This window comes from Drosophila albomicans, chromosome 2R, assembly GCF_009650485.2.
Source record: "Drosophila albomicans strain 15112-1751.03 chromosome 2R, ASM965048v2, whole genome shotgun sequence".
In the NCBI taxonomy this organism is placed as follows: domain Eukaryota; kingdom Metazoa; phylum Arthropoda; class Insecta; order Diptera; family Drosophilidae; genus Drosophila; species Drosophila albomicans.
The window spans coordinates 24,908,206-24,928,436 of record NC_047631.2 but is presented as its reverse complement, the minus strand read 5'-3'; the positions used below and the strand labels follow the sequence as shown (position 1 = coordinate 24,928,436).

General features: G+C 35.5%; 1 protein-coding gene across 1 annotated transcript; it reads right to left on the bottom strand.

Annotated features, from left to right (window-relative positions):
- Positions 1–2,896: 2,896 nt before the first annotated feature.
- Positions 2,897–19,117, bottom strand: LOC117576085 (tachykinin-like peptides receptor 86C). Its single transcript, XM_034260633.2, has 8 exons — positions 18,654–19,117; positions 7,851–7,996; positions 7,318–7,531; positions 7,085–7,219; positions 5,254–5,334; positions 4,839–5,186; positions 4,014–4,132; positions 2,897–3,928 (listed from the first exon to the last, which is right to left on the bottom strand). Exons 1-8 carry the CDS (start codon positions 18,833–18,835, stop codon positions 3,585–3,587), a joined length of 1,569 nt encoding a protein of 522 aa, XP_034116524.1. The 5' UTR covers positions 18,836–19,117; the 3' UTR covers positions 2,897–3,584.
- Between the last annotated feature and the right edge of the window lie 1,114 nt (positions 19,118–20,231).

Sequence of the window (20,231 nt, the reverse complement as noted above, 5' to 3'; positions counted from 1 at the left end):
GATTTACTTATTTAGCATGTTGCTTTGATTGCGAACAAGTTAGGAAGCTGTAAAATATTTCGAAAAAATATTTAAATATGCCAAATGAAAAATTAAAATATATCATTTACCTTAAATAATATTTTATACAAATGATATATTTGTATAAATATACTACTGCATGCAAAATATATCATAGAGTGCTATATGATATGCTTGAATTAACTTCTAAAATTTTTAACCGATAGCAGAAATGCTTATGCATTCACCAAAAATCGTAACTCTATCTTTGAAACTAACTTTCTTATTTCGAAATAAATACATTAAGCTGTTATAAAAGTATTTTTCAATTCTAAATGAGTAGGCAGTAAGCACTGCTATTTTAATGTTTACAGCTGTATATAATTGTGGAGCCATCATTGGAATTTATTTATAAGTGTGCTCATCAGTAAATTGAATAATTAATATCTTAATCACTCAGTTCAATTGAATATGCATTATAAATAATCTTAAAAGCAGTTTATTTTTGGAACATTTACTTTGGTTTAAGCTTTAAATCCCACACTAAGTAAAGGCACTGTTTTCATTAAGCGAATATCTTTATTAATAGTTGTCATTTCTTAGATTCCAAATGGTAAGTCGTGAATGAATCGAACAAGGCTTTAATTCGTGCAACGATACCGGATTACTAAACTTGCCAATTAGTTAGAGAGTGTTGAGCGGTAAATGAATTGAAAGCTCTTTGTGCAATAGTAGCACAATTCTACGAAGCCACAGAGACAAATACATAATGTAGCATATGTAGTATGTTTAGCATGTCATTGGGGAATTGATTGCCATTTAATGCGGTTCGCACGTTGACTGTGGGGCAAACACCATCATCATTCGTGGAATACAACTTCGAGTTATGGCATTCAACAAGCAACGTCTGTTGCTTATGGCAACGCGTGACAAGGACCAAGATATCATATGGATGATAGCCCGACCAGGCCAGGCCAAGATACAGCACATAAGGGATGCGTCTTTCAAACGGTATTTTGAAGGCTTTTGCTGTCATGGCAATGACCCGAAGTTAAAGAACTCTATGCGAGTTGACAGCGCAATAGAAACCGCTAAACGAATATCATCTTATTATGCAAATTGTTATTTTATGCTTTCATTCCATTTCAACTAAATGGCATTTCAATTGTAAAGGGACGGGGGAGGAGGAGGAGGAGGGAAGAAACAACCGACATTCCCGATATGCTTATGCTTTGCTCTCATTGCCCCCATTGCGCTCTGTGTGAATACCCATAAAATCCTATTACGCTAAATGTGTTGTAGGCTACGCAGAAAAACGGCAGAAAAAAATAACAACAGTATAAGGCAAAGAGCAAACAGTAAATAGGGTTTATCGCCAAGTTAACGCAACAAGCAATTTGTGCGCATTAATATTGCGAAGATGGGGCTCAAAATGCTGCAAATGCTGGAAGAGCCTTCAACTTCAACTGTCGTGTAAATTGCTTTGACCTTGAAATCATTACTGTGATTAAATTTGATTATTCAAATGTGAATTGCTGGCAGTAAAACAAACGCAGTTACTTCCGCAGTCACAGTACAGAAATTCTCACTTGTTGCCAATCATGTAATACAAATTTTAAAACCATTTTACACTGTAAGTTTGTCTTCATAAATTTGCAAATGTAAATAAATTCAATATTGTTTAGATGAAGCTTATCAAAGGAGCCGGCAAATTATTGCCCTTGACTAAGATTTTATATGGAAATTGTCGAGACACAGAAAACTTTGTGCCATTGAAGCTTTTCATCGCTAAGGGAAACCTTTTCGTTTAGCTGCAAATCTTTGAGAAATCTTAAGTAATTTACTAACGTTTTTTTCTTCACTGAATTTGTTGTGACCTTTTTTATTGAACCTTAAATATGCAAGTTTTTCAGCTCTCAATCTTTTGTATGTGCTTTTTGTGTATTGAAAATCTCTTAATGCTGATTTCATGTCCACGTCCGAGTGCACTCAAAAAGCTCAAGGTATTCACTTTGACTCTTTGGCCAAACGAACTCATTTGCATTCATCGAATGCTCCAACGCATTTTAATTTACTCGGGCAAACTCGTGCATAGCCTCGAGTTGATTTTTCTTGTATTTCAAATTAAATTTTCATTAATTTTCAATATATTCACCACCATAGTATTCTATGCCTACCAACCAAAAATTATTCAACAATTATATTAAGTGTATCTAGCTGCTGGCTATTTATCTAGTTAATCGAGCATTAATATTTTGGCAAGCGTATAAAGGTTTTGCGTTATTATCGATGCGTATTAACGTTGGGGCAAAGAATTAAAACAAAATACATTACAAATTCAATTTATGTTATCCCCAAAGGGAGATATCAAAGAACTAATTTCAATGAAAATAAATATTCAAAAGCGGCGCTGTTTACCAAATTTATTTTTCCTAGATTATTCGATGATTACTTACCCAAAAATTACCCGAAAATGTAAACATCATTGAAAGCATTTGAAATGTTAATATTGTGTCCAATTAAACATCGGTTTAAAATTGCATAAAGTTTTTTACAATTTATTTACAATATACACAAGATACATACACATGTAACGTATGTGTTTTGCGTAATTTAAAATGTCAAATGTCACTTTCATTTTACAGAAATATGCACAAGAACAATAAAATTAACACATCATATTTATCAGCCAAATTGTTGAATTTTCGCAACTCATTGCACAATTTGTTCTTTTTCCCTGTCAACAACAATAATTATAATAAAAACAAAAATATAATAGTCAACGATTTTCGCATTTCTTTATACAATTATTTTTGTAATATTATTGTGTTAAATAAATCATAATAATAATTACGAGTATTTTAGCTTAAATTCTGATTTATACAATTATTGAATTACCTATTGAATATTGACAGTAATTGAATAGAAACAAATCGGGTTTGCAATTAGACTATAAAGTAGAGCATTATACAATAAATACAAATACTCGTAAGAATATTTTTACTTAGAACTATTTTACACAACAGTTAAAACTTACAGCTCGACGATGATATCAATACAATTTGTATATTTGCTATTTGTACAATAAGAACTTTTGCCGAACTTCACGGCACGAAATAAACTTGATCAACTGTTAAGAACATTAAGTAGTTAGTAGCTAATTATTTGGAGCAAAAAATTGCAGTACTTTATATGCAAATTCTTGCAAACAGATTTGGCAAGCGACATAAGCTCTTCTTTTTCTTTTCAATCCTCAGGGTCAATAAATTGTGCCAGTCGGCCAGAGAATGTTGGATTATATTTCAAATATTTCTCAGCCAATCTGTTTAAGCAAATGCCGTGAATACCACAATTACTTTCTAGATATTTTCTTATTACGAATATTTCGCATATTGTATTGTATTTCGTTTTCACTTTTGTTTTTGTTTTGTCTGTGTGTGTGTTTTTTATTTTTTTTTTATTTTTTTACTTGCTGCTGACAACCACAAATTCGATTATTCGTATTTACAAGAAAATTCCTTTGGCTTTCGATTGGCTCCCCATTTGAAACGAAACCGCTGAGCAATTTAAAAGCCATCCTCCCATCACAGTTGTTGTATTGCCGTCACATTGTTACCAATACCGTGACCGTGATTGTGCTTGTGGGCGTGACCGTGACCGTGACTCTGCTCGTGCTCGATGGGATTATTGTCCTCATCGCAAGAGATGTATTTGATTTTCACGCGCTGCCGCTCACCCGCACTATTTTGAATGGACAGGCAAAGGGGCGAGCTATTGTCATCGGTTGGTCGCTCCATGATGCACTCAACGGCCATGTGGTTGAGCCCTTGCAACGCTGGTGGCCTCTCTCTTGATGATGTTGTGGGTGCCTGTTGGATTTGTGTTTCCATTGTGCTGCGTTTCCACTGGTTTTGGCTCTTGGTTTCCGCTGCACAATTTAACAGGCATTCAAATATACATGCCCACAACATAATGTCAACAATTGAAAGGAGTTAGCTTAACATGATACTCACCTCTTGTGTGTCGATTTGAACTATTCTTGTTGGCTGTTCGACTCTTGGGCGAATCGAAACGATAGCGTGTAAGGCCCAGGCAACAGCAGCAAATAATGCGTTGGAAATACATGCGAAATCTGTTAAAGACAAGGATTTGCTTGTAGTACATTGCACAGTTACTGTATTGAGAGAGATAATTAATGTTTTGTTCTCTTTTGTTCTACGAGACAATATCTTCCGAGTAGTAGTGTCAAGCATTCTTGACAACTTTCCCAATTTCTGTTTTGCCAGTCCCTTTTCATACCCGCTACCAATAGAGTAGAAGGGAATTATATCTTTGTGCCAACGGAAGAATAATAATAACATCTACAGTATTTATAATTGGTAAAACTTTGGTTGCGATAGAATAAAAATCTTAGCAGGTTATCAACGGAATATTGTATAAAAATATACCAGATTAAGTACAGTATCAAAATATACCACAAAGTACAGAATTTACCAGATTTTAAAAATCTTAGCATTTGCTGAATATGGTATAAAAATATACAGTATTAAATACAGTATGAAAATATACCATAAAGTACAAAATATACCAGATTTCCGTCCAAAAAAAACTTTCGGTATATTTTATTATTTCACATTATCAATTTAGTATATTTCAAATGGTATCTTACTGGTATATTATCAATATACCAAATATACATTTCGGTATATTTATGTATTTTTTCGGTATATTAATTTGATATTTTATTTTAACGAATATACCCAGTATCTGTTAGTCGAGCTCACTCCACAGTAACTCTCTTACTTGTTTTTCTTTGCCAAGATTTTTTGTCTCCTTACCTTTTGTTCATCCAGTAATAGATAATCGGATTGACCATTGCATTGGACATGGCCAGCCAGTAAAACCCGAGATACATGTGCTGCACGTACTTTGTGGACGCCACCTGATTGTTGTGATAGGCATAGATGAAGAACAGATGATAGGGCAGCCAACAAATGGCAAATATGGAGACTATCGCAATGAACATGCGAACAACTTTGCGTTTCGATTTCATCGATTCCATTTGACGATCCGTGTTCTCACCAATTGACCGACTGCCCCACAATACGCGACCCATTAGCGTATAGCAAATGAGCATTATAATCATCGGTATGCCGTAGGTCAATATCAATATGGTTAGATTATAGCTGTTGGCAAACACAAACACAATGTTAGCCAGTTGAATTGACTGACAAAATCAATGCGAAGACTTACACATAATCCGTCATCGAAGTGGGATAACGTCCATCAGGCCACATCATAAAGCAAACTGTTCGCGATTTGCCATTGTAGTAGCTGTAAGTATAATTATTGTAAATCATTATTCACTGTCCATTAATGCGCCGACTGTCGTTAATTGCGTTGGCTATTATGGTAAACAAAAGTTTTTGCGGAAAAGGTGTTAATGGCCTTGGCTGGAACCCCAGCTCCTAACACTTTTAGCATCATTTAATTACCGAGCCGAGTGCCTAAACCCAAAAAGGGGTTGTTAAAGTATGCAAAAAGTTAAACAAGAAAGCCAAAAGTTGTGCAGGACAAGGTTGCTTCGCCTCTTTTTTCCGCTTTACACGCTTTTAATGTGAAATTTATTTATGCCTGTTTGATGGCAAATTGAAAACCTAATTTTCAAAATTATCACAAAATTTTATGCGTCGTAGCTGAAGTACTTAAAAGCAACGTCACATTAGTCGACAATTTGTTGTGGGTGGCCATTAAGAATGTAGTACATGTAATGGGCAGAGAGGTAATAACTGCTTCAACTCATTGAAATTGCTGTGGTTACCTGTCATAGCCATCCAGCATTGACAGCTCTATTGACTTCAAGGGTTTTCTTGCTAAACGAGCGCACAATTTCGATGTCGTGTGACCAACAGAAATTGGTCAAACTTCTGGAAAATTGTGCAGAGAATAGAAATAACTTTGAGAGCAATTCACATAACAACTTTGAATGCAAATGTTTTAAAGTAGCTTAAAGAGTTTGATATGGAAATTTTAAAGCAAGCTAGCTATATAAATAAATATGAATATAAAAATCTGTAGTTCAATCTTGGCAACTAAAATATTGTTATTTTTAAGCAATACAATTTTAAGAAAACCAAATTTTTAATCATAGTACAAATTGAGTTGCTAACTAATTAATTGCTCGTGATAAAAAGACAAAGAAACAAAAACTATGTTTGGCCTTTGTACAAACTTCAATTGTAGTTTAAAATGTCTAAACACAAACAAATTTGTTATAGTTAAAACTTCATTAGCAAGTTTTCGTGTATGTGCTGTAGCTGTGACTATCTAAAAAGTCAACAAGTATATTTAAACTTGAACGTTAAAGTTTTAACAGCTTTACAACCACACACAGCACCTGAGTTGTGAAGTGTACATACTATATATAGTATATTTTGATATTGGCTGTGTATTAAGTCCCCAGTCCGAGTTCAAGTTGTGCTGCCTGCTAACATAGTCTATTACCCTTGGCAACGTTTCATGTGAAGAGTGTTTTGTGCCTGGCGACGAGGCTAAATAAAAAATGCTTGAATTCTATTAAGTGAATGCGCCATTTGGCTCATTCAAGCATGCCAATTTGCGTAAAATTCAAATGAAAGTGAAGCGACTCTCAGATTTAGGTGCTTAGATCGACGCCTTCAAAGCGAAAGTAGGGAAACTAATGGCTGTTCGTGTGGCAGCATATCTTGTTGTTGACTGGGTCCAGAGTTGAATCGATATAGATACAGACAGAGTGTGTTTTCCGTTAGCACAGCAGGGGCGACTGCACTGCAGGTGGCAAGCAGCAAGTAGCAAGTAGCAAGTGGCAAGAGCCAACAGTCAAGGACCAAGAGTGCTATCTCGTGTGGCAAACACGAGCGTATCTTGTGGCTCGGCTTACAAAGTTCTTTATGTTTATTACTTTGGCTGGCAGCTGGAACACGTTGAAAATAAACAAAATATGCGGCTGCCTTCTGCTTGGTGGAAGAAGCCAAAGCAGACCAAAAAGATGGCTCGTCGGTTATACTTATACTATACATATACATTATTCAGGCACTTCACTTACTGCTTTGTCATGATGCTGGAGTAGAGCAAACAGGGTGCTGAGAGAACACAGCTCAGGGCCCAGATCAACACCAGAATGAATCGCACTTTTCGCCGTGACGTACGACGCTTTAACGGATGCACAATGGCGATATATCTGCAAAAGGGAAACAAGCACAAGGATAAGGATTAACATGAGGCGTTTGAATAAGTCCCATTGGATCAAGCTAATGGGCAATGAGACATTCTATTTACCTGTCGAAGGAGATGGCGACCAAGGTGAAGACCGATGTGGAGACCGTAACATTGGCAACGAAATTATTGATGGTGCAATAAATCGAGCCGAATGGCCAATCCGAATTCACCATGAATATAAAGTTGAAGACACAGTTCAGTGAGGACATGAGCAGGTCAGCGATGCTTAGGTTGAGCAGGAAATAATTTGTGACCGTGCGCATGCTGCGATGTCCTGCGGGTGAAAAAACGAACAGCGCCAAGAAACGAGAAGCGAGAAGAAACAAGCAATTGGTCAAAACGTGAAACGTGACAGCAAAGACAAAAGCACCGGATATTAGTTCACTTGTGTGCCTCATCTCGTCCTTGACAAGCGAACGCCAGCAAATCGATGCTGCCCGTCGCACACCACTGCGTATACGCGATTTCAACTCTCTCTCTCAACTCGTAAATCCAGTTTAATGCACCATTAACTGTTCGAATTGGAGCAATTTAAAGCCGGTGCTAGCCAGCTGGCTAGCTAACATTCATTTTGTTGGGTGCGTAGAGCTTACCTGTAACAATCCAGAGCACAATTCCATTGCCCGCAATCGCCACAAACATCATCAGTCCAAATACGATAGCCCAAATCGTTTTCTGTTCCCACGGCAACTCATACGGACGCGTCGGTGATGGAAACAAGCACTCGGTGAGAAAGTCCCTAAGTAGAGAGATGGAAATGTTGAAAGCATATTCAAAAAAAAAAAGAAAGTAAAGGAAAAAAAGACTATAAACTATTGTTCAATATGCGCACTAAAACAACAAACAACATACGCCGACAATCCTTTGAATGCGATATACTCGTGTGTATGCGGCATGTCAGTTTGTTGTGAAAACACACAAATCAATTTACGCTCGAGTGACTTCAATAAAACTGCGCACATACATAGAATATACTATATATAGTATGCTATATTCAGGGGATTTGCAATTCAACAGATTGGTTTGGCTTTAGCGACAAACCGCAGAGAACACAAAATGCGGTTGACTTTAATTCAACTTAAATGTATTACTATTATTATTTGAGTTTTAGTAATTGAATGTCTTTTCTTTATATATTTTATTTCACTCTTAAAGCGAACAAGCAATTCAATTGCACAGCTTCAATTTTCTATATCGAGCATTGGCTCTGATTTTTGGCAGATGCCTTGAGCATTGTACTTATCCAAACCGAAGCCACATGTATCCGACGACTTGCTTTAGCCAACTGACAATAGAAAATCAATGAAGCTTCGTATTAAAGCAAATTGAAAACGGAAACTTCTTATAAGGCAACAACACAATAATGCAGCAAATTGAATCTCGAATTTGAAGTGATTTCATTTAAGCTGCATCCGTTTTTGTTCTGTGTATGAAAACATGTAACAACTCCACATGTTAGCTACGCTTGACTGGCATATTTATTGGCAGATCTACACTATGTAGCTATCCCAGTTATTCTGCTCTGATAACTACATAAGACACATTGCCAATTCACTATGTGTGTAGATATTTTGTTAATTAGTGTGGAGGTTGAGAGACTTCCAGCTGACTGGCCAAGTTTGCCTGCTGATTATTGCAAAATTCAACTCAACACACAGTTTATTAATTGACACTTATACTCATGAAGTTTTCCCTTTCACCTGTGTGCAGCGGTACGTATACGTAATCTATTGGGCATGCAATATGTCAGCTTAAACTGCAACCTACTCGAACCTTTTACGCACAATGAACAGCAGTAATTGATTGAAGCATCACTTGCGTATAGAAGAGAACAACTCAACTCTGTAGTTAAATGAATAAAGACTTTAAAATGGCATTTAGTTGTTGAAAGGCAGAGATGAATGCTTTACTCTTTCATTGATTGGTAGCAAATAAATATTATGATAGTAATTTTTGAGAGCTTCCTCTACAATCGACTATCAATTGCTATCGCTTGTCGAAGGCTCAAATTCAACTGCTTTTTTCAATTAATCAATATGTGTTTTTATGCTATTACAAATAAAAACCATACAATTAGAAATACACATAAGTTGTGCTAATTACAGCTTTTTGTTTGTTTTGTCTGCGGCTGACGCATCATAATTAATTTCAAATGAATTAATCAATTTGACTTTAGCAACCACAAAACAGCAGCCACAGCTAAATAAATTAGATGCCTGTCATTACCATTAAATTGTGTGTCGTTTGCCACATTTAGTATGGCGTCTGTTCAAGTTTAACTACATTTCGCAGTTGAGTTTGTTTCCCTTGACATATTTTAAATTCAAAGAGCGAGAATGAAAGCTGAACGACGAGGACAAACGTTGTTCGCCTCGTTGGACATTTGTAGTTAATCCTTTAATAGGCTTTATGGAGTCCATGGACAATAATTGAAATCAAATCTTATCTCTTTTACGCAAGGCAAACAAATGGAAATCAAAATTTATAATACTGTTTGCTTATATTTCAGTAGGAATTTTTTCTGTGCATTTATTTCTTAGAATTTTAAGAAGGATTATTCATAAAAAGCAATAGACAGATTATGTTCGTATTATTATTATTTATACTTCATTGCAAATCCTTCTTCAAACGAATTTCTCACTTCTTGCAAAGCTTTAAGCTTAGCCATTACTCTGACTAAATAAAAGTCCATCAAGTGTCTACAAGTTTTGCTTGTCTATCTCTTATTTAATTACTTTACGGTCGTGCTATTAATTTCACATTTAATTAGATGTTTAGCAAGCCGCACATACCCGTAATTTACTCAATTAGTGTGAGGCCAAAAACAACAATATCGATTTGATTATCTCACTGAAATCGTGATCAAGTTCTCTCGTCCTTTTGCCACACACGCACACACACGCACACAATGAAGGACAATTAACGTAACGCAACTACGTTTACGACTTCGGCAAGGATAACTCTGCGGATGGTAAATATTTTTGTTGCCAACAAATTGTGTTTGTGTGTGCGCCAGGAGTCGGGGAACTTGGCCAACTCGCTGGCCAAAATAAACCCTCCCAAAATCGGCTAATTGGGCTATGCTTGAAACTGCGTTTAAAGAACACTCGAAATTAAATTCTCATTTTTCGGGCGGCAGTTAATGTTATTTGCAATTGAGTGCAATGCAAATTATTTGGCTTATTATCATGCAGTTTAAATGTAAATGAGTATTTTGCGCACACGAGTGCTCATTGCATAATAAATTGAAAATTCAAAATAGTTGCCATTCATTTGATATAATTGCATTCTGTGGCCGCTGCCAGGCGACAAACTCAACACATTTCCTACCCTGCATGAAAAAGAAGATTGAGATGGGTGTTTATTTGTAAATACAGTTTAAAATATAGTTTCAAATGTTTTGAAGGCTATCTACGATGCAAGCATTCTCGAAATTGAGCTGTCAAATGGCCGCAAAGAGAGCGGAAGCGGAAACTCTTCGTTATTGTCTGCACATGAGAAGACCGGCAATTAGTGTTGCCTACTTTGCGGAGCTGGGAATGCAATGCATCTTTCGCTTTCGCCTGCTTTTAATTATGATAATTGCAATTTTCTTTGCCAAGTGTGTGAAAAACAAGTTGAAGGCTATAAATAACATGGAAAATTTATGTGTGCCCTTTTTAAATGCAGGCCAAGAGTGTAAAAGCTTCGCTCCTTATCTTTAAGACGCAGAGTTCAACTTAGTACACGTCTAATTTTAAGCAAAATTACATTTCCTTTTTTTGGAATAGTCCAATTAGCTTTACAGTTATTATTATGTATCCTAAGCTAGGCACAAAACGTAAGAAGTAAATAATTGCTGTAATAATCATAATAATCTTGTTTAAGTTTAGGTTGAACACAAAAAACGAAAAAAATAACGTGGACTAATTATTTCCGTTTGGCCAACACGTTTTGTAAGCTTCCTTTGTGCTGTTGTCCTTGGCCTGGCCAAAAATCAAATGACAGCCCGTTTACTTCCTTTTGTTGTTGTCGCTGTTGTTGTTGTTATTATAATTATTTTAATTTGCGACTGTTTTGGACTTTGGCAACGCTAAATTGCAGCAAACGAAACTTCCTTGGCACGCTAACAATTTCGGGAATATTTTTAGCAAAATTCACTTTAAAACTAATTCAAACTATGGCAATTTCTGATTGGGAAATAATATACGAATATAGTAAAGTTTTGTTTTTGATCAAAAGTTAAAGTTGGGACACAGCAGAAACTCGTTTAAAAGTGGAATAAATTTTGCGCTTATTATTTACAACTTCAATTAAATTTGCAAGAACAGTTGAGAGGGATTAAGGAGCTATTCAAAAAAATTTCTATAGTTATTATTGGAGTATATGTTGGTATATTTCCATCAATGTAGAATAAGAGTTGAGTTGACTTAAAATTTCAATAAATTAAATAATTTAATAAATGCACAACAAAATTGTGATAGATAATGAATGCTAAAGAAAATATTTTTTATAGATATTGATACGGTTGACGGTATTTTTGAGGTCTATTTGGTATATTTCCAAAAAAGTCTTATAGAAAATAATTTCTATAGACATTAATGAGTTCTAGTATAATTTGGTGTATATTTCGTATACTATTTCCATAAATGTGTTTGAAGGTACTTTTTATATACCAAACCTCTTTAATGTCTATAGAAATTATTTTCTATAAGACTTTTTAGGAAATATACCAAATATACCTCAAAAATATTTTCTATAGCACTTTTAATCAACCTCAATTTCGTGGTACATGTATGCAAATATACCAAATATATACCAAAAAATAGCATATCCTATTAATAACAATAGAAATTGTATTCCATAGCTCCTTAATCAAACTCAACTTTTGTTGTATATTTAAGTAACCTTGAAAATAATCTAAATTAAAAGACAAATAGATATTAAAGTTAAATATTCACAAGCTTTTAATTTTTACAATACTACCTCTAGTCATATAATTAAAAATCAATTTCAAACAATTTCAAAGGCGAGTCAAGTGGCATTTGTATTGTTAACAATTAACTCGCACTCACACACATAAAATATTGAATGCACAATTAGATCGCACTTGGAATAATGTTGCCGACTTTTCAGCGTTCGAATGGAGGCACACACTAATTGCAAACAATCAAGGTATTAACATCAATCATAGTTTTGCTGGCGGCAATTTGCCTCACAGCTTGATGTGGACGCACACACACTCACACATATGTATCCACAACAATAATTTGTATGTGGGTAAGTGCGTTTGCAACCTGCAACAAATTGCCGTCATTTAGTGTGCCACAAATTATCCAATTAAATGGTTTCTCAAGGGCGACGGTAAACGTTATTAATACCTGCAGCACTTGGCCCACAATATTCGTGGACACTGTTCAATTTCGCATTGCTGTTTTTACCTTTGGAAAGTGAGGAATTCGCTTTTTAAAAAGTCAGCGGGAAAATGGTTTGTGGTTGCATTTAAAATCAAGTTGAATGGCAGTGCGTGAATCGTGACTGTTCGCTTGGTTTCGCTTATTATGCGAGTCTCACTGAATATTTCATATTTCATGAATGCCGAACAGCTGCGCATTGCAATCCCAAACTGAGAGTCTTTTTTTTTTTGCGGCTGTGTTGCCTTTGTCGATGTTGCACTATTGCAGGTCGCAGTTGAGCACTGCGGTAAGCAAATTGTGCCTCAACTCTGTGGGGAAGGTGCCTGCAACTAGCTAGGTGAACTGCAAAATTTGTGGCTGTTGCTAAGTAAAGTCGCTAGCTAACTTATGATGCTTTCTCTCACGAAAAGTTAGTGAAAAGTTTTTCTCGACTGAAACAAGTTATGAAAGTTGAGAGTCACGTATTTAAGAAGTTCATTAGTTAGCCAGAAATTTAAGTGCGAGCTGTGCGAAACGACGAAAGCAGCAGCAATCTAATCTGAAATCAACATGTGATTGGAATATTAAAATATATACAATCAAAGCGTGGGTGTTTAAAAGTAGCTCAAAAATTGCTTGATTAATAATTTAAAAAGCGAAAAAAAATCATCATAAGAAGAAATCGATATCAGACATTTGCAATCCATTTGGCTGTAATCCTTTTTCAGCTTGCTTAAAACTTTTTGTTTTTTTTTTTTTTGCACAAAATCCCTTTATGGCCATCGAAGCCTGACTAATGGTCATGACGCTGGATGTTCCGCTGTCAGAATCAGGGCCACTCAGTCGCATCATCAGGCTCATTATCATTGACAGGCAGATAGACAGAAGCAGAGAAACGTAGAGAGATCCCAAAAACAATGACCCAAGGAGAAACACATACATATTTGAGGCACGTTCGCTTCACATGCACAACGCAAATGTGAACCATTTCAATTTAGATTTATGAGCACAGATTGTCACAGTTCATTGTTTATTTCTTCCTCGTTTTCGTTCCCTACTTCTCATCCCATTGTCTTTATCTATTTGCGCTTTGTGGAAGCCAAAGCGGAAGTGTTGCCACAGTAAACTGAACAATGCAACAAAAATAACCAAATTCTGCACTCGGTTTCACATCGAGTGGACTTTCGTGTATTTATATCCTGCATAAACAAAAGATATCTACACAATTGCCATTTATCAGACAGGCTTTTGGGGCAACAACATAAATCCACAAACATTAGTCGACTTACAGATGCGCTTTAGACTATGATTTAAAGTAAATTATTTGTATTTGTATATTACTCGTAAGTAATGTTTATTTGATGTCAATATCCATAACAAGTTTCAGTTTTCATTAAATATTTTATTTACACACATTTCCGAAGCATCTGCGTCAGGCATTGTCATAAAGTTTTTATGTGCATCACAGTAGCTGTCTGTGTGTGTGTGTGTGTGTGGGCTGTAACTGGATCTGTTTTGTTCGCCCATTTGTCGGCATCAGTTTGCTGCATTGTCCTTGCAACAATAATTGCCACCACCCCCACTCAACATGGGATTTGTTTTATGGCCACTTGCCGGCCAATGTGCTGCACCAGAAAAACCAACCAACAAAATAAAAACTTAATTGAAAAATTTGTCATATGCAAATGTAGTCGAAGTCCCACAGAGCGCACACAACACACTTTATGGGCCTTGAAGTGGTCACCATAATTACAACATTTTTCACTTTAAGACCAAACATTCGCACGCACACATATACACACATACTCACACACACACATACATACAGTACAGTTGTGTGAAAAAGGATTAGTTCTTTATTTGCTTTTGCCTCAATGCCTTTGTTATTGTCTAAAGCTAAGCCAAAACAATTTCGTTTAGCTTTTACTTTCGGCTCGTTCTGCTTCAAGTGCTTTAAATTATTTTTATGCGCACATAGAAATTGTGATTGGATTTGAGAAAGCGACCGGGCTATAAAAATACCAATGGGCCGCCCCCAATGATGAGGACCATTCGACAAGGAATGTTCCCTTTTTTTCCTTGTTTTTGTCCTTGTCATTGGATGCGCTTCAAAATCAATAAGCGTATGAAATGTCATAAACATAAAAATGCCAAAGACAATTTTGCTTACTTTAAGCGCAAGATGTTGGCGTTTCTCGTTTAAAACACTGAGCTGCAAGCGAATATTTCTGAGACTAACTTAAAAGTTTGATAGAAAGAAAAATGCTTAATAAATATATTAAAAATTAAGTTTTAAGATTGATAGAAAATAAGTAAAAAAGCGGCAGACAAGTGAGCTCGACTCTGAGATACTCACTAATAAAAGCAAATCAGTTTGGTATTTATTTTAAAATATATTAAATCAATATATTGTACAAATTCTAAAAATACACCATTGAGTGCAGACAAACATCAATCAAGCAATCATAAAAAAAAAATTACTAATAAATAAAATTTTTTTTTAAATCAAACTTTAAGCTTAGTTTCAAAAGTATAGATATTCAGCTCAGATAGGAAATATCTTGTCTTTAATAACAATAAAATATATTAGTATGCTTATTTCAATAAGTCTCCACTCTAATTTTACTCCAAGAATAATTTTTGTCTTAATTTGTTAAAGTTTTAAAAATTTGTTTTAAGAACTTTCAATTCATTATAAAATTTGTAAATCAAAAGTGAATGTGATTGCAAATATTGTAGTTTATCATTGCTTTATTTTATTTAAAGAAATATATTTACTTAATTGGTAAATTTGAGAACTCTTAATTCAGCCTTTTAGATTAAATTTAAATGTAAAACTAAATATAAGTTTAAATTTTGTATTTTTATAATAGTTTACTTTAGTTTACTTTTTGCTTATATTGATGATACTTTCTAAAATATTTTTAAGAGTTTCCCATTCATAAATTTTAATTTTTTAATTCCAATTAACTTGAGTAAATGAATATAAGTTCAAATAACTTTAAGGTAACCTTTTTTCATATATTGTGAATATAATTATAAATAGCAGTTAAATATATATAAACATAAGTACTGTTAGTATTTTCAACACACGCGTGTTATCCACATTTGTTGCCTAGTGTTAAGTATGTGCACTTAGAAAATGTCGCTTTGAAAATACGTATACGCAACGTGCGACTCCCACACGCTACTTAAGCGAGACGCCTCTCATAAAGTTACTTCAGACACATAAAAGCGCAGTCAACGAGTTCTAGACATGTTGATGTGTCGATTGTCGTGGATTGTGGGGGGAGGGGGGTTGGTGGTTGGTCAAACCCACAGGAAAGGGAGGTCGCAGCAATGTTGTGGTATTTGCGCTGATTGCGTCAAAGCCGCATGCCGCAGGCCTCATAATGAGCTTAACTCGCACACGGTCAAGTGGCAACACACAAACACACACACACACACGCATAACATACATATGCATGAACTAAGTATTCCACCTGAGCTCTAAGCTGACCAGAGCCCACATAAAGAACGCCAATTTACTTTGCGAACACACAAACGCATATAAAGCAAAAAGTGCAAAGCTGGCCAAATAAAACCTAAAGATTTTTGGCAACCTGCGCATGTTGTGTCACAAAAGTTTTCCCCTTGCCATTTGCCCAACTACAACTTGTAGTTTGTTGTCGTCATCGCTTGTCGCTGGTCGTTGTTACTGCGATTGTTGTTGCTGTTGTTGTTAACTGGTCTGTTTGTCAAAGTTCTGCTTGGGATTTGTCGCATAGAATTTCGCTCTGAATTTCATTATTTGTCCTCGCGCGCTTTCTGAGTTGTTGTTCGTGTGACAACTAAAAAAGCAATTTGCAAATTTCCCGTATTTCGTATTCCGTATTCTGTATACAATAAAGCCGAGGCTTATATTTACTTCCAGTTGCGTGCCTTTGTTGTCGACACCTCCATTGTTTTAATACCCTGTAATCATCCGCAGAGGTATTAAGCAAAGTCAAAAAAAGGAATATCAATCAGCCAGTTTTGTCCTCTATAATCAACTGGGAATATATAATTGTCAAGGTCCAAAAATACCCAAAAATTTCAGCTAATGTTTAGCATTAACACCTTGTGAAATTCGTAGAAATAAAAATAGTTGCTTGTAGAATTTTATGTGTATATAATTATATATGCTCTTTAATGCAAAAAGAATTTCTACTTCTTAGCGCAAAAAGAGAATATTTAACAACTGTCTGAAAGACTTACAAAATTGTTGGCACAATAGCTAAAAGCGTATTTGCTTCTGTCTTGTTGACAAGAATTGCAACAATTGCACTTGTTAATTTCGTTGTTTCCCGCACACCAAAAGCACAAAGAGCATAATCGAAAAAGTTTTGTGGCAATGGCAACTATCAACTGCAGTTGATTGCAGCCAAAACAGCAAAAGTGAATTGTTTAGTCGCGCTTTTAAAAGACTTTGTGGCGGAATTTGATATCAGATTGTAATTGAATTTTGATCATTTGGGATTAAGTAGCAATTTAGCTGCAAGCCAAGAGACTTGACAATTTCAAACTAACATTTAAAGTTGTGCTAAAAATGTGAAATATCAAACGTAAACTTTCGACTTTAAAACATCCTTCAATATGTTCAGTCTTGTGAAGAGTTTTCTGCATTTTGTTTACCTACAACTTGGCATCGATAGTCCCATGTTTTCATGTTGTTTGCACTCTTGACTACGTGCCCAAGTGATGAGCAAATGAGTTTTACAACGACTTTTTATTGCCAGACAACAAGCAAAAAAAATTCTCTACATCTCTCTTACCCTCAACAATATCGATAACGATTACGTTGCTGTTAGTTCTCTACAAGCACAAAAAAAAGAAACAATTTACAACGCAATCAATTCGATTTCCTTGAAAACCAAAGCAATAAACAATTCCCAGAATTCATCTGTTTCACCCGCATTTAATGGACGCTCATTATCATTATCGTTTATTGAGTTGCCATCTATTATAAGAACAGCTTTTGGAAAATTCATTTGCCAGCACTTGAATTATTGATAACATCCTCGACCGCAACATAAACATTAATGATAGTTGAAATATTTAAGTGGAGTGAAAGGTTTTCAATCCCATAAGACTTGTTTTTGGGCACAATAAATACTCTAACTTATTGCACAATAAAGCGTTACAAAAGCCGCACATTAATTTTGCGTGCCAAGCATATTATAAACGCCAGATGACCGCAAAATAATTACCATAGATAACGGGTATTAAGTATCGGTTAATCACACAATCGAAATATGCCACAAAGTGCAGCTCATTCACTCTCTGTGTGTGTGAAATATAATTAATGAGATTTTCATTAAACAGTAGTTAAACAAATTACAAAATAATTAATTGCAATAGATAAAAAATGTTGATAGAATCATTAATTTACTGAGTACTGCTTGTGAATATTTAATTCACTTTCGTTTCAATTTCAAATTGCATTTTATTAAATAAATTAAATACTATCTTGCAAATTGTGTGATTTATGAATAATGCAATTTGATAAAAAAAAGTTTAGCAGTTGAATGAAATGTTTTTCTGCAGCTCTATCAAACGCTCAATTTATTTGCCTACTCAACTGCTGCCAATTATCCTTTCGCATTTCACCAGAAAACTTTTCGACAAAATTATCTGCGTTTGCCATCGAAACCTCCGTTTCCTCCTCCTCCTCCTTCCTTCTGTCTGTTTTCGTGCGACATTCGCGGAAATGAAGCTTAACTCGAGCTAATAATTTGCATAACTTTCTTCCTTTATATTTTAGAATTCTCTGTCTCGCTCTGCTTATCGAGTGCATTTTAAGGACGTGCTTTAACTGCAAGTTTTCTGTGAAAATTGACGTAAATTAAAGACGCCAGAAGCACGCAAATTGAATGAACTTCGCCTCCGCCCCAAAAGAGACAATAAAGAAAGCTAAACTTCCGAGAAATTTGAGCATAAAGTGAGAGAAAGTGGACACAACGGGAGATGCTCTCGAGTGCTGCCTTTCGCATTTACACTTACTTTGCCTCGTCGATGCTCTCGAGATTATCACGATTATCGATAATGCCAGAGAGCAGGCTGACCACTTCGGTGCGGTTGAGGCTATTCAATAGAGTTGTGTTCACAATGCTGTTCAACTCGAAGCGACGCACGGCAAGAATTGTGCAGTTCACCAGCAGTTCCGTATCCACCAGCTCCGACATATTGTGTTCGTTTTTTTTTCTTCTCCCTTTTTGTGTTATGTGTTGCTTTTGTATTTTCGGGGCGTTGTTCCTATGGGATACGTAATTTTCGAGGAGGTTTTCGGGAGGGAACGCGGAAATAGACGTTAAGCACTCCGCTTGGTCGCTCGGTTGCGTAATGAACACGTGCGGTTGGCGGCAACTTATTTCACGGTAATGCCATAGAATTCATTGTGGCTGACCATGATGCAGCCAGCAGCATCACTGCTGGTGTTGCACATGCTTTTAGCGGTGCAGCTGAGGCAACTGAGGCAGCAACAGCAACGTCCCGAGATGCACATTACAAATTGCTGCGCTTTAATTACGCGCTGTAGTCTTATCCGTTATGCTCGTAGTTTAAGGATTAAACGAGTATGCACGATGGTGGCCAACAAAGGGGAAGGGGAAGTGGAGGCGTCTTTTATGAATATTTAAACGGAAGTTGCTTGCTGTGCCACAGTTCGGGGGCGTACAACAAGTTGCATGATATGCACCGAAAAAAATACACACGCATTTTAACACTTTCACCCACTAGAAATATTGCGTATACGTAGTAATTATTATTTTATTTTAATTATGCACTTTTATGTTGTATCACATTAATTTAAGAATTAATTTAATATGTCAAACATACTTCATACACTTTTATTATTATTTTTATTTTTTAATTATCATTATTTCATTCAATTTTTTATTTCATTTGTATTAAACATAAATTTATTTCATTTACAATTCTTTTCTTTCTTTATTAATCATAAATTTCTTTCACTTGTTATTAACCAATTTAAATTTAATATTAATTTACTTTTTATATAAATAGACTTTTAATATTGAAGAACAGAATTCACAATTTCATTTTGTATTGATTTGTAAACAATCGAATTGGGTTTTCACTTTTAATTATTTAACAAGTTTATTATATATTTAAACACGAAATTTGATTAATAAACTTGTATTTTAAATTTAATTCAAATTTGAAAACAATTCATGAACCAACAAATCTTTTGTTTTCATTTACATTGACTTTTACTTTTGGGCTTTCTGTTGCCTTTGGCTTAGGAACAACATCACTGCAGACACAACACAACTGTAAATATTTTTTAACAGCACGGTTTTGTTTTCTTTTTTCGTATTCGAGCGTATCGCGTGAACTTTGCTGCTTCGAGTGCTGCCGACGACTGCGAGCTTTACAATGTGACTACAAGTTGTCCTGCGAATAGGGAGGCAGCAACATTTCATAGGCAGCTGGCAACATTTGCACAACCTGTTGAGAGAAGACGCGGTAATTGACTGTTGGCAACATGTTGCTAAGCTGCGCCACGGCAACATTTATAGCAACACAATAGGCAGACCGACAATGCAAACGCTAGAGCGAGAC